General features: G+C 44.7%; 1 protein-coding gene across 1 annotated transcript; it reads left to right on the top strand.

Annotated features, from left to right (window-relative positions):
- Nucleotides 1-7,255: 7,255 nt before the first annotated feature.
- On the top strand, nt 7,256-10,475 carry LOC128684481 (glutathione S-transferase 1-like). Its single transcript, XM_070092355.1, has 4 exons — nt 7,256-7,302; nt 9,083-9,293; nt 9,427-9,568; nt 10,081-10,475. Exons 2-4 carry the CDS (start codon nt 9,094-9,096, stop codon nt 10,417-10,419), a joined length of 681 nt encoding a protein of 226 aa, XP_069948456.1. The 5' UTR covers nt 7,256-7,302; nt 9,083-9,093; the 3' UTR covers nt 10,420-10,475.
- The last annotated feature ends 5,845 nt before the right edge of the window (nt 10,476-16,320 follow it).

Genomic DNA, 16,320 nt, shown 5'->3' with positions numbered 1-16,320 from the left:
CTTGTGGGATGAATGTAGTGTATGGACGTGAGGTGGGATGAATGTAGTGTATGGAAGTGAGGTGGGACGAATCATTTGTTATATTGTACTGTGTTTAGTTTTTCTGTGGTGAGGTGTGGAGATTGTTATTTTCTAACCTTTATTTGTTTCGTAATTATTGAGGTGTTACGTATTATGTATTTGATATGAAGTTTAATATACAACAATAAAAGTGTGTAAAGAATTTTTGGATAATTGAGAATGTCTTCGTACATACAGTTTTATGTAAAATGTCAATACCTGTGACATTCTTTGGGTTATATTGAATATTGTGTTTATGGCTGCAATTTTGGATGTACTAAACCCACCTGTATATGAAGCTGTGGGCTGTCTTTAGTTTAGTTCTTATGTATAAGTTTAGTGCTACGGTAGGGAATGTGGAGTTTTCTTTTGTTATATATAATGGATACGTTTCATTGCTTACATTGTCTACATGTATAACTATGTATTGCGTTTTTCAATAAAATATAAAAAAAAAAATTCTGTCACAAACCGTCCATCCCATCTCCTCCCCCAATCTCCCCCCAACCCATGTTCCTACCTCCAAAAATCTAGACTTTGCTAAATTAACTACCATTCCTGAAACATTCCCAAAACTCCTTATCACCTCTCCCACCCATCTTAAAGCGTCCCCACTCGTAACTAACACAGTTGTGTCATCCACATAACCTACTATTCCTCCCATGCTCCCCCCCTACCCCCCACAATTCCTCCTCCACAGCCTCAAAGAAAGGATGTTGCACACATGCAAAGAGCAACTGCAACAGCGGGCAACCCTGCCTTAATCCCTGTTCCATCATCACCGTCCCCCCCAGCTTTCCATTAACCTGCACCCTCATGACAGCCCCCTCATATAGAGTGTGCACCCACCTCACTACCCCCCCTCCAAAACCCAATTTCTCCAAACAGCCCCACAAAAAGTCCCTCTTCACGCAGTCATAGGCCTGAGCCCAATCCAAGCCAAGGACGCCCCCTCCCTGGCAGTTCTCTATAAAATCCCTTATCCCACTGTGCCCATTCTTCATAGTCCGTCCTGGTATCCCATACTGACCATCATGTATGCTATTCCCAATTACCTTCTTTAACCTGTTACCCAATACCTTCACAAAAATTTTGTAATCTGTACACATTAACGACAACGGACGATAATCTCCCAAACCCTTCTCCTCCCCCCTCTTCTTTGGCACCAAAACAACAACCCCAGTTCTCTGTAAAAATCATTAGATAACCCATCTATTCCCGGTGCCTTCCCCTGACTCAACCCATTCACCACCTCCCCCACCTCTGCCTCCTCAGTGCCTCCCTCCAACATGTCCCGATCCCCCTGCCCCAAACCCTGATGAGCCCCTATAGCTCTAAATGTTTCTAACCCAACCTCCCCTCCCCTTCTCTTCCATTTCTCCGTAAATCAATAATCAGTATACCTACTGATACAATCTGTGTCAGAGAGACCCTGTCCCTGCACATAACCCTCCCCCCCCCTCCACGACAATATGTGCCACTGTATTCCTCAATTGTCTGGCCTTGAATTTTTGGAGTACATACCCGGTTGGCTTATCACCTTTTAGTACATCCTCCAAGCCTGCCCTGACCCTGAGTGCATCAAAACGCTCATTATGCATCTCCACTAAACGACTTCTAAGTTCCCCCATAACTCCTCCCACACCTTCCCTACCCCCCCCATAACAATCATTCAACTGGCCCTCTAAATAATTCTGCAATCCAAACCTCCAGCGTGCCCGTTCCCTGCCCCTCTTCTTAAAAAATCCTGCAATCTGCACCTTTGCCTGCATCTCCCACCAATCTAGCAAATCCACCTCCTCATCCCTAGCCTCCCAAAACCCTTTCCACCATGCCTGAAAGGACCAACCTTGATCTTCCTCCTGTAAAAGCCTCACATTTAATTTCCAATAACTCTGATATATTCTCAGAATACCATCCACCCGAAGGTCAGCCATCACTGCTCTGTGGTCAGACAAACCCACGTCTACTGTTCTAACCCTCTCCACTCCTCACTTCTATCCCCTGCCTAACATAAATCCTATCCAACCTTGCCCCATAACTCCCCTGTACATAGGTGTGCTCCACCTGATACCCCCCCCTGCCGACCACATCTACGATCCCGACATCTCGAAAAGCCTCCCGTAAGGCACCCAACACACACCCCGCCCCCCTAGGTATTACGTCTCCCTGCCTAATCACACAATTCCAATCACCTCCAATTATCGTGATAGCAGGTAAACCCCTGAGATAGTATAACAATACGTCCCGAACAAAGTCTGTTTTTATCCTCACGCCACCCATCCACCCGAACACCCCTCCCCCCCCACCCCATGACTCGCAAAAGACTGGTCTCCTTTACTAAAACAGCCACTCCTCCCTTTAAAAGCATTGCCATGCTTACAAACAACTTATATCCTCTCAATCGCAACTCACTACCTGACTTATGGTTATGCTCCTGTAGGAAACAAACGTCCACGTCATACCTTTTGAGGAACCACTCCAACCATACCCTTTTTACTTCAGTCTTGAGGCCATTAGCATTTAGCGTTACACACCTGAATGGTCAAGGAAAGGTGGCTTACCTCTGTGCCACTGTGGCTTGCTCACACTTCCCTTCAAGCTGCTCACACTTTCCTTACTACTCTTTTTAATAAGACCCCCTACCCCCCTGTCCCTCCCCCCCGATTTTCCCTGTACTCCCCCCCCTGCAGGGGATTTTCATACCGCCTCTGCCCATGCCTTCTTACCTGGTCTTTTCCCAGGTGTTAAAACGTAGTCTAATTCAGTCAACCCCGCTGGCCGCTTCCTAGAGCTGCCTCCCAAAGCCATCTCTTCCCCAGGTACATCCTCCTTGTGTACCTCTGCCACCACAACTGTATCCTGTCCACTATTCCCTGTTACTCCCTTCTTCTCACTCAGCCCTTTCAATCGCTGCCCATCACTGGGCCGTCCATCCATGTCCTTTCCCACCAAAGCCTCCTCCAAGAATTCCTGGAGCACAGACTCTAAGGACACCTCCTGTGTCGACTCTGCCACTTCCTCCACCACCACAGGCTTTGGAGTAGGATCTCCATCCTCCACCAGGAGTGTGACACACGTCCCCAACTGTTCTTCCTCCTTTTCCACCTCCTCACTCCATAGAGGAGTCCCAGTTTTCGCCATCGCCACTGCACTCGTCTGCTGGACCTCCTCCACCGGGGCTCACACCCCTGGGGCAACTCTACGTGCACATTGCGCCGCTATATGTTCATAAGAGTTGCAAAGACGACATGTCCTCCTTTGTCCCGCATAAGACACACATACCTGAGTTCTGTTGCCTGTCAACATAACATACGAAGGTATAGGCTTCTTTAATGTCATCTTGATGGTGTATGAACCTTCCGGGAGGCCCTCATATGGTCCATCCCGCCATACCCCTCCTCTAGCCTCATGAATGACTCCGTAGTTGCGGAAAACGTCCTCTATACCAAACTTGGTCGCCTCAAAAGGTACATTTCTCACTCGTACCCACGTGTAGAAAGTAGATACGTCATGCATGCACACATCCATCGTTGAGTTGAGGCACATTCGGCGTTCCTGATACTCCTCCACCACACTGCTGTAGAAACTGGCCCTCATAAACTTCACAAATACTCTTTTCAACCCGTTAAGGGCCACACCATACAGTTCCTCATTAGGGATGCCGTACAGATCCCTAATAATTGCAGGAAGAAGTATGTTCATCGTAGCAGGGCTCGGAGAACCCCTTAACAGCTCAATGCAAACTGTGTTGATCCTCCTGCCATTGTAATCCGCCATGTTTGAAAAGTGAAAACTGCGCAGAAACCAGGTGAAGTGGGAGCTACTGCGCATCCCGTCCGCACGGCCCAATAGCGATGCGAACAATGACAACATAATTGAGGTTCAGACATGTATGCGCGGTGCCCCAGACCGACATAATGAGATTAGTCATGAGGGAGCATTCACTAAATTCATCTTCAATAAAAAAAACATAAAGTGGGACCAAGTAAACGAAGTCCTAACCAATATAAGCTGGCAAGATATACTAAGCAACACAGACCCCAACTTATGCCTAGAACAGATTAACTCGGTGGCACTCGATGTATGCACAAGGCTTATTCCTCTAAGAAAAAGGAGGAGTAGATGTAAAATAGAAAGAGACAGGCGCTCCCTTTACAGGCGACGGAAAAGAATAACAGAGAGGCTAAAAGAGGTCAATATATCTGAAATGCGTAGGGAGACACTGGTCAGAGAAATAGCAAGCATCGAACTTAAGCTAAAGGAATCTTATAGAAGTCAGGAATCGCGGGAAGAACTAAAAGCCATAAATGAAATCGAAAGAAACCCGAAGTATTTCTTCTCCTATGCCAAATCAAAGTCGAGAACAACGTCCAGTATTGGGCCCCTACTTAAACAAGATGGGTCCTACACAGATGACAGCAAGGAAATGAGTGAGCTACTCAAGTCCCAATATGACTCAGTTTTTAGCAAGCCGCTAACCAGACTGAGAGTCGAAGATCAAAATTAATTTTTTATGAGAGAGCCACAGAATTTGGTTAACACAAGCCTATCTGATATTATCCTGACGCCAAATGACTTCGAACAGGCGATAAATGACATGCCCATGCACTCTGCCCCAGGGCCAGACTCATGGAACTCCGTGTTCATCAAGAACTGCAAGAAACCCCTATCACGAGCTTTTACCATGGAGAGGGAGCATGGACACGGGGGTCGTCCCACAGATACTAAAAACAACAGACATAACCCCACTCCACAAAGGGGCCAGTAAAGCAATAGCAAAGAACTACAGACCGATAGCACTAACATCCCATATCATAAAAATCTTTGAAAGGATCCTAAGAAGCAAGATCACCACCCATCTAGAAACCCATAAATTACACAATCCAGAGCAACATGGGTTTAGAACAGGTCGCTCCTGTCTGTCTCAACTATTGGATCACTACAACAAGGTCCTAGATGCACTAGAAGACAAAAAGAATGCACATGTAATATATACAGACTTTGCAAAAGCCTTCGACAAGTGTGATCATGGCGTAATAGCGCACAAAATGCGTGCTAAAAGAATAACAGGAAAAGTCAGTCGATGGATCTATAATTTCCTCACTAACAGAACACAGAGAGTAGTAGTCAACAGAGTAAAGTCCGAGGCAGCTATGGTAAAAAGCTCTGTTCCACAAGGCACAGTAATCGCTCCCATCTTGTTCCTCATCCTCATATCTGACATAGACAAGGATGTCAGCCACAGCACCGTGTCTTCCTTTGCAGATGACACCCGAGTCTGCATGACAGTGTCTTCCATTGCAGACACTGCAAGGCTCCAGGCAGACATCAACCAAATCTTTCAGTGGGCTGCAAAAAACAATATGAAGTTCAACGATGAGAAATTTAAATTACTCAGATATGGTAAACACGAGGAAATTAAATCTTCATCAGAGTACAAAACAAATTCTGGCCACAAAATAGAGCGAAACACCAACGTCAAAGACCTGGGAGTGATCATGTCGGAGGATCTCACCTTCAAAGACCATAACATTGTATCAAACGCATCTGCTAGAAAAATGACAGGATGGATAATGAGAACCTTCAAAACTAGGGAGGCCAAGCCCATGATGACACTCTTCAGGTCACTTGTTCTATCTAGGCTGGAATATTGCTGCACAATAACAGCACCTTTCAAGGCAGGTGAAATTGCTGACCTAGAAAATGTACAGAGAACCTTCACGGCACGCATAACGGAGATAAAACACCTCGATTACTGGGAGCGCTTGAGGTTCCTGAACCTGTATTCCCTGGAACACAGGCAGGAGAGATACATGATTATATACACCTGGAAAATCCTAGAGGGACTAGTACCGAACTTGCACACGAAAATCACTCACTACGAAAGCAAAAGACTTGGCAGACGATGCAACATCCCCCCAATGAAAAGCAGGGGTGTCACTAGCACGTTAAGAGACCATACAATAAGTGTCAGGGGCCCGAGACTGTTCAACTGCCTCCCAGCATACATAAAGGGGATTACCAACAGACCCCTGGCAGTCTTCAAGCTGGCACTGGACAAGCACCTAAAGTCAGTCCCTGACCAGCCGGGCTGTGGCTCGTACGTTGGTTTGCGTGCAGCCAGCAGTAACAACCTGGTTGATCAGGCTCTGATCCACCAGAAGGCCTGGTCACAGACCGGGCCGCGAGGGCGTTGACCCCCGGAACTCTCTCCAGGTAAACTCCAGGTGGTCTGTCTCATCAGCCTCGAAAGGTATATTGTGCACCTTCACCCAGGTATAGTGCCGAGACACATCAATGAAGCGAACACATACTGCCGACTTGACGTCCATACAACCATCCTGATGCTTGTCCACCAGCCGTTCATACACTCCTGCTGATCTTAACTTGAATACTCGGTATGCCCCATTGAGCGCTACACTATACAGATCTTGATCCGACACACCTTAAGTGTCACAGATAATTGCCGGCAAAAGCACATGCACTGACTGAGACGTAACAGCACCACGCACCAGCTCCATGCAAACAGTGTTTGCACGCCTTTTCGCAAACTATGCCATCTTGTGAAAATCTGAGCCTCAGCCAATGTCCAGCAGAAGGCAGGAGCCACATGCCCTCACACCGCCCAGGTCAAGCAGCGAATGTGTTACTGCTTACACCTATTGACCGTCTCAGTCATTAAAATTTCCTTCTGCCTTGAGTGTAAATTTTAAATATATTTCTGGAGGCTTCTGCAGATTTCATGAATAAAGTAAATTCTGTGTAAATACTTTAATAAGAATATTTCTGCGTTGATTCACGGGCGTCTTTTTGATTGGTAAATTAGGTTTATAGTATTTCAACTAAGGAAGAATACCAGTCGGGGACATTTTTAAATACTCTTCATGTATACAACGAGAGATATACACCTCTCGGTGCATATACACTTGTGTGCCATGTTGTGTAAATTATTATTTAAGCAACAGATGGCGCTGACAACAGAGAGGCCATTTATAAAGCTATTTATAATGATTTTGTTTTAATTATTCCTAAATGTTTCACTCTCTTCCGTTATTCTAGATATTTTTCGTATCTCTTTTAAATATTGTTGTGATTCAATAAGATTTGGGATGGGTTTGTTTTGGCATCTCGGGCAGTCTTGTCACTTGTCATTCTTGGTCAACAATGTTTACTTGCTGTATTGTCTGTGGCTGGTGGATCAGTCTGGTCCCTTCCTTCATTAACCACACACCACGTGAAGTATGTTGTTTAATATTGTTTAGTAGTTTTTTTTTACATTTTTATTGATCACAAGAAGGGGCAATACACAAATAACCCTCCCATAGATTTGAAAATGGTCGAAGTCGGACCGAAATAATCATAAGGTTCTCTTCCATAAGTTATTCGTGAATCATTACTTCTTCATGAACTGGCTTTATCATGGAGTCTTAAATGTAATGGGCTCTCTATCCCCTCGAGGGAGGTTCCATGACGCTGATGAGGGGCTCTTAATCTAGGGAAGTGGATCTGTGCTTCACTTCCTTGAACTGAGCTTGAATATTTTCCATCCCCCCCCCCCTCCCCATGATTACAATCTCCTGAAACATTACTTGCATAACTTGCAGGCAAAGGTCTCGCTCTACCTCTGCTCGCTTTAAACCTTCATAGAAACTAATGCTTGCAACCCTCCCCTTTCCCTAGCATGAAACTCCCCAAATACTAACACCAAAGTACCTACTAGTTGCCCTAGCAGTAGGTGCGTACCTAGATACGTGGAGACTACTTGGAAAGCTTCAACCCGAGCCATGGATAATGCCTTTTACAATAAGTGCCTACAGGCGCTACGCGATTCGCGCCCTACCCTCTTCATAGCTGAGAACTAAACCTTTTAAACGCTATAGGTTTGGAAATTAGTGATCTCCATAAAGACGAACCAGGTTGCAGGGACTTAGATGTTTACTACACATTGCCCTTTTTACTCTAATTCTAATTTGATTTAACTTTGCAAAAAGATTTTTTATTTCTACTCTACTAGTTGACAATTTAATTATTTCTGCTTTTTTCCTCGTAGCACGTAAAGCGTGGAGAAATTTTCTCCAGGAGGGGGTTATCAGCCCCCTTCAGCCCCCTTCAGCCCTGAGTGGCCAGCCCTCAGAAGGGGCGAGCGTCTTGTTTACTGCTAGAGTGAGTAATTGATCACAGATGCTATGACGTGTCAAGTGACCTCTGCTCCTTGCAGCGGTGTTGCAACGTGTATTTTTATAAGACAGTACATCTCTTACTTAGCAGGACAATTAAGGAAAATCCTGCTCCCACTTTATTACCATAGTAAAAATAGTGTACATTGTTGTTTCTGATTAAGACAGCCAGAAACAAACATTCTGCTTTGCTTCATCGAGGAGGTGACAAGGATGCAAGGTACTAGGTCAGCGTTTTTTTTTTTTTTTGTATTAGGGCAGTGACGGCATGGAGCGGTGTGACGACGCCAGACTAACTTTGACTCTACTACGAGACACTGACGCCAGGATAACCAGAAAAGGACACTGATCTGTGCGTTAGTGTAAATAAAGTGTGAACAAAGTGTCTAACACAAACACTTGAAGTGTGATCAGCTTCTCTTGATACATTGTGAACAATAAAACCAAATCTTGTAGAACAGTGTACCAGTGTGCGTTTCCTAGACAATGGAAGACGTGGACATCCAAGGACACTTCAGCTTCTATAAAGTCGCCGATATATGTCGAAGGTGTTGAGAACACCATAGCTCACCTTACAAAGAGCAAGGTATGTTACGAATTTCTTGTAGATCGGGGGATTGCGCAATTCTTGAGTCACAAGTTTGTAATCAACCTATAATCGGCAGTAAGGTGTGGACTTTTGAGTCCAAACAAGTAAGTGTTCATTATATATTTATAATGAACACGGCAGGTAAGGCCAAATATTCTCAACATAAAGCTTCCTCAATTTTCACTACTCAATTAGTTTCCTTCATCTCCACTACTTTGGTACCTGGTTAAACACTATTTCTCCAAACTTCTAGGAGAGTTCATCATGTCTGTGGATCTCTACTATACTCCCGACTCCACTCCCTGTCGATCAGTGATGCTGACAGCCAAAGCTATTAATCTAGAACTAAACCTAAAACCTATTAACTTGACGGCCAAAGATCACCTGAAACCAGACTTCCTGGCCATTAACCCTCAGCACTGCGTTCCTACTATAGTCGACAGTGACTTTATCCTCTGGGAAAGGTATTACATACAAATTTTCTTTATCGTCCAATCTTAAGCCTGTATTGAATTAAACTGAGTACGTGACTGTTCATAAGACTGAAGTTACTTGAATCTCTTAAGCTCTTAATTATAAAATTCTTAATTTCCCCAGCCGGGCTATCTGCAAATACTTGGTTTCTTCCTATGGGAAAGAAACATCCTTCTACCCAAGTGACCACCAGACTCGCGCCATGGTGGATCGCCTCTTGTACTTTGACATAGAAACCCTCTACAAGCGCTTCCGAGAGTACTTGGTACGTTTATTTAAAATCTGCTTTTTTTTTTTTTTTTTTTTTGTAAGCACAGAGCTTTCTTGCTTTCTAAGCACCAATCTTTTAAACTTAACCCACAATTGGCATGGTCGTACAGCCATGCTGCATGAAGAGCTCGGCCTGGACGCTGTAGAGCTCCGTACCGCTAAATCTTAAGCTTGAAGGCTTGCTTGAATTATCATCTTCGGGGCCCATCCCCCTCATTGCTCTTAACTGTGAGCACTAGTGCTAACTTCGTTTAACGGTGAACGTCCAAGGTCGTTTACTTAAACTACCTGAACCAAGCTTTGTGGGAGGGTGGGAGAATTGGCTAGTTAAGGAAAATGCCATTTTATAACTCATTGCCTGGGCATTATATTGCTTTTGGAGTTTCAAATATTAAATATAAACTAGAGCAAACTGAACTACACTAATTACTTCTAGCAAGAAAGTAGACCCTTCCCACTATAGGTTTACTAGCTACAGACTGTTTAAATAACTACTCTTAATTTCAGTTCCCAGTATTGTACGAGGATGGAGGAAAATTAAACCCAGATAAACTAGCACCTCTGGAAGAAGCACTGGGTTGGTTGAATGACATGCTGGCTGATCACGAGTGGGCAGTGGGAGACACAATCACCGTAGCTGACTGTGTAATCGTAGCTACCGTCTCTACAATAGAGGCAGCTGGGATACCTATTGTGAAACACTGCAATGTTACTGCCTGGCTGGAGAGGTGCAAATCAACGTTGCCCGGCTACGCTGAAGCAAACCAACCCGGAGTTGAAGAGTTTGCCAAAGTAGTGAAGGAGAAACTAGGCATAATGGAAGATGCTGATAGCAAGAGTACTTAACATTCCTGCCCTAAAGAGCTTAATGTAATTTTTCTGAATAAATTTAATTTGTGCAAGATTACTTTAGTTATCTGGAAACTAACAGACCTCTCGTATTTGATTAACTTCTGAACTTAATACTACATGACCCCTTTTAGTTTTATCGCCTTAATCACGCTTAAACTTCATGAAGCTGTCTTTTAACCCTTCAAGGTTATAGCTAAGTATAGTCTTTCATTGTTGTATGAGCGGTAACTTCTCTAATCTTTAATTTCGAGTATCTTCGAAACTACCCTTTCTACAACTTAGTGCTGACAACTTTTTTACTGTGCAGTCTAGAGAACACTACTCCTAAACCACTAACTACCTAAACATTCGCTCATTACCCTATATTTAGCTTTACCTCAAGATTGTAGTAGTTTCCCCTCTACATATTGCTTTAAAATGCCACTATTAAGATTACTTATTACACTTCCCTGAAAAACTAAAAGAAAGTAATTTAATTCCTTGTTCTTGCAAACTATTCACGAATATATGCAATGCTGGCCAAGCTGATATTTTCCTGACCAGTCACTATTGAAACATTTTTCTTGGTTCTTGTAGTGGTTCATTCTCTCCTTCCTCTTACCATTGTTCAACATAATTTCAATCATGATACTGACATTAGCAACTAACTCTTTCCCAATTCTCAGGACACTTGTACTACCTGCCAGCAGATGGAGACTTCCCTTCTAATGTAGCTCTCCTAACTTGACTGCTGTGAGGTTGTCCTCTATTGCGCGACAGTTCGTCTGAATTGATCCCTATACCACATGCCACAAATTTAGTTTTGGCCATCCAGCAAAATATTGCAGGTCCATGGCAGAATGCCCAGTCTGGTTCAGCAGACCATGCAGCATACCTCCTCTTGCCTTAATAGTAATGAGGCTCGCCCAGCGTAGTTTGTGCCAAATTTACCTGAAAGGAATTAGTCTGAGGTTTAACTTGTGCCATGGAAGTCTCTTTGCCTCGAACAGGAGCTTCCACGACTTGTTTTCTAGTGACTAAGTGACCTCTAACATTGGTAGTACCTATGCCCACAATCGTGGTCACAACTTCGTTACCTAGTTGCCAACTTTGTCCTGGACTGGTCCCTACCTAGTAGATTCCTACTGCCTAGGAGTAGTGGCAGAGGGGCTTTTGGTCTCTATCAAATCCTTTTTCTCCTTAGTCTAAATGTGCCCCCCATCCTCCCTTCTGTATCCCATCCCCCCCAACTTCTATCACCTTTCCTCCCCTCCCCCCCCCCACCCTCTTGTTTCACATCCTGTTTGTTGCCTCTAGGGTCCTCCCCTCTGGCATTAGTTTCCAGGTAGGGGGTGGCATGTTAAGGTTCATTCCACTCGATGAGGTCCCTCAGTGTTTGCTATGGAATCTGAATTATCTGAAGGTGCCCTGCTTCCTTCCTGGATTTCTAGGCAGTGGTCAGGGTGCCCTTTGGGTAATATATGTATCTCTGGAAGCTGCCTGTCAGTTTTGGGAGGTGGCGGCCGAAGGGGGTATGCTTTGTGGTGGGGTTTCAGACTGCATCTTGAGTCTGCCGAGGTAGCTCAGTAGACGTGAAATTTAAGTGCTGGTGTGAAGGGTAGGATATGGCATGGGTTCCATGCCTCATCTTCAGATAGGCTCGAGGCCCTCTAGGGCTCCTAGCAACTCTCCCATCCTTTTTTAAGAAATCGCAGCAGAAGCACCTTTTATGGAGTCTTCGCTCAGTGAAGCCCTTCTTCCAGACCCACTTCTGATCAGACTCCCTGTTCTGATCTGGCTTCAATATCGGTCCATTCTACAGACTTCTTTTGCCCTGTACCTTCTGCCGGTAATGCTTCATCACCTGCTTAGTGCTACCCGTTTCTATTCGTGCTGCTTCTAGCATACCTTTCACTGCATTCTGCTTCCCTGAATTAGTTTGGGAGTTTACCCACCTCCCTCGGGTTACATCGCCTGTGGTACTACTAAACTTCCAAGGCAACCTACTGATAGTTAGTCAATTGCTCAAACTACCTACCGGCAGGCTAATGTGTGCCATGTAGAAATTTTCTACAGATCACTTCTCAAACCAATATCTTTCTGATAATGGAATCTAACTTTTACAGCACGTCGGCCAAAACATCCTTCAATGCTCTTCTAAGCAGTGCACTTGTCATAACAGTACAGAAAGCGGAGAAAGCTCGTGCTCTCCTGCATCACTTCCATAGATAACATAGCAGTCACTGTTTGTGAGCATGCTTCTCAATTCTTGCAGTGGTAGTGGCCTTACTGCATACCATTGTAGTGGTTTTTTTTTTTTTTTTTTAGCAAGGATATTTTGGAACAGAACCTCCCTATTCTTGTACATAAACATCCTGCCTGCTCTTGGGCAGAGGCACTTTTCCAGTAACAATACTAGTTTAACCTTACTGCCATGAACTTTCGTCCTGTCCATTGCAGGCCATTGCTTAGAGGTCCATATAGTAGTTCCCCATTCCCAAACAGTGTCGTAATTGCTGGAGATTTCGGCATCCCGCTCAACTGCAGATCTGAGAGTCTGGTCTGCAGTGGATCATTCCCAAGTCTTGCAGTCTTCCCCTCTTCTCAATTGTAAGGAACCTCTTCCTTTTACATGCCATTGCCAGGTCTACTGTATTGAACAAGAGAGCAGTCGCCTTGAGTGTGAGGGCCTTACACTATGGCTCTCTTGGCTCTGCCTTCAAGGAAAGGTTCCTAGTCTCGTATGCTTGGGTAGCCTGAAGACCTCCAACCTCGATGGTCCTCCCAGTCCCTCTACGTCCATGTCTTCTGGGGTTGCCCCAATTTCTAATTCTTCTGCAGTTTTTATCCCGACACTCCTACCTCTGCACCACTTCCTACTTTAACTTCATCTCGCTTGCTTCTCGGTCAACGAAACCTCAGACCTACACTGCCTCTACATCCATCACCTGTACAGAATCTTCTACCTCAGAGCCTAGTTCTCCCCCCTTTCCAGCTCGCATGAAGGGGGAAGTTCATCCCCCCCTCTTTGTGTAGTCTCCCGTTCCACTCCAGTCTACCTCCGTAGTTGCTCAGACCTTTACTTGCAATGCTTCTCCAGTTGCTGGCATCGTCAGCTTCCTTAAGACACTAGATGCTATCTCCAGCTACACTGCAGAGACGACACCCCCAATGGACACTAACCTGCCACCTCCTACCCCTTCAATTTCACGGCCCATGCAACAATCTCTTCCTCTGCAGTATTCTAATTCTTCCTTGCTTACTGTTGCCCCCACACACTGACTTTACCAATCCTAAAATCTCATAGGTTCTATTGTTTCTTAACATTTTTTATTTCCATAAGTCTTTTTTTACAATGGAATATTCATGGCCTTAGGGGCAATCGAGGAGAACTGTTGTTCTCCCAGATGTCCCCAGTATGTTGGGTTGCAAAAGCTCAAAATTCGTTCTGCTGTAATTTGCCCAGTTTCGGGCTACTTGATGCATCCTTTACCTGAAGAATCACTTGATGAAAGTAAGCTTCTTGTGACGTTGATATACCATATCAAGTTTTTGTTCGTTCCCTGCTGCATTATACTGCAGCTTGTATTTACACCGCGGTTTTTTCTCTACCGCTGCCCATCTTGGGTGATTTAATGCTCATCTGTGGGGAGGGTCCCACTACGACTCGTGGTGATCAGTTGGCGACACTTCTCACTTCTATTCCTCTTCATGGTTTCAATACGGGTGTTCCTACCAATTTTTAATCTCTTGCACTGATCTGTTCCTCGCCCACTGCACTTGATTTAGAGTGGTCTGTTCTTCCAGATTTACAAGTGATCACTTTCCTATCCTTCTACATATACCCAACCGTTTCATACCCCTCATTGCCAATTTGCTTGAGCAGATTGGGACTTGTACTCCCATCTTACCACCTGTAGCAAGGACCCCCTTTTGTCCTCCATTGATAAACTGGCACACAAATTTTTGACCTTAGAATGCATTGCTGTAATTAGGACTATCCCCCAAACCTCGAGTAGGCATTCTCAGACATGTTTAACTTGGTGGTCTCCTACATGCGCCCGTGCAGTGTTTAAAACGTGCCGAGTGGGGACGGTTATCGATATCATACCGCGGAGCATCTGTTGGATTTTAAGCAGGCAAGGGCAATTGCTCGCAGCATCTGTGATGCTAAACGTACTTGTTGGTGAGACTGTCTACCATTACCTCCTCCTTCCCCTATGTGCACGATTTGGAAAAGTGCGGAAATTGTCATAAGTACACTCCAGACCTAGCTCTGATTTTGCGGGTTGCTGGAGTTGTCCCAGAACCTCTAGAAGTTGCCACAGAAATCGGGAACTATCTTGTCTGTATTTCCTGAGGGCATCACCTGTCCCTCATTTCTTGCATCTAAACCTACCAAAGAGCAATTGCCCTTGGATTTCTCCTCCGATGGATTGGAGCCATATAACTTATCTTTTACTCTAGAGTTGAAGTTCACACTTTCCATTAGCCAGCCGTCGGCAACGGGACATATCCACATCGGTATGCTACATCTCCATTCTATGACCTTTCCCATTCTTTTGTCTTTTTTATCTAATTTGGGAACGAGGGGTTCTTCCTCAACACTGGAAATCGGCTATTGTGCTACCGTTTTGCAAACCTGGCACTTCGGGGGCTTGACAACTATCATCCCATTGCCCCAACCAGCATGGTCTGCAAGGTGATGGAACGATTGGTGAATAGACGTCTAATGTGGTCCCTAGAGAGAATAGCCTTTCCCCTCGCCAATATGGCTTTTGCAAATGCTGCTCGATTTTAGACCTCTTGCTCCACTTACATACGTTTATTCGAAATGCCTTTGCTAACAACCACTGTCCTAACAGTCTTTTTTTATCTAGAAAAGGCATACAACACTTGGACATACAGCATTCTATCCCAAGCCCACTCCTTAGGCCTCCACGGTAATCTACCTAACTTCATTGCTACTTTCTTGTCCGATAGACATTTTTGGGTCTATTGGCACCTCACTTTCCTCAGACTTTGTACAAGCCTAGGGAGTCCCACAAAGTTGTCCTCAGCACTACTTTCTTGTAGCTATAAATGACCTACCTTCAGTTCTTCCTTTGCATATTTGGTCATCACTTTGTCATGACTTTGCTATAGCTTACTTGGGTGCTGTCTGTCGACTAGTAGCAGCCTCCCTTCAGGTTATGATAGTCTCCCATTGGACCATGCTTTTATCCTCGTATCACCCCTTAATTCTCTCATTCCCCATGAGATATCCAGATAATCTACTATGATGTACATTATAGCCCTTCCCACATCCTTAGGCACTCCACTTACATCTAACAGCAAAGCCCTTAAAAGTGGCAAGCATCCACCCCAACAATCTGATAACCCCACCCATCCATGATCTCACCCCCCTCCAAAGAGGGACAAAAAAAGACCACATGAAATGCCATTTCAACATCACAAAACTGGCAAAAAGCCTCTTCCATGAACCCCATGCATCTTACCACCTTGGAGGCCAGAATCCCCATGATGAATCGATACACTAATTCTCTTACTCTAGCTTGTATCCTAAGTTTGCTAAAATCCTTCCAAATGACCCCCCAATCATATGTTGGATACACGGCTACCCCTTGCAAAATTCCCTATCCTCCCACTACCCTCACCAGTGCAACCACCTGTTGCACTGTCAATAAAAACCTCAACATAACTTCACAAACCCTCAAGTCCTTGCCACTCCACCATTTATGTGCCTCCTCCATAACCCTTCCTACTTTAGCTCCCCTCACACCCCCTTCCCTAATATACCTCCGCTTGATATATAGCCATTACTGTCCTAAAGGCAACAATCCTAAACCCCCTCTTTGAACATCTGTCCTAACTACCTCCTTACTTAACCATGCCCTCCTCATTTCTACAATGATC

The sequence above is a fragment of the Cherax quadricarinatus genome, chromosome 3 (assembly GCF_038502225.1).
Source record: "Cherax quadricarinatus isolate ZL_2023a chromosome 3, ASM3850222v1, whole genome shotgun sequence".
NCBI classification, from domain to species: domain Eukaryota; kingdom Metazoa; phylum Arthropoda; class Malacostraca; order Decapoda; family Parastacidae; genus Cherax; species Cherax quadricarinatus.
This window is presented reverse-complemented; position numbering and strand designations above follow the sequence as displayed.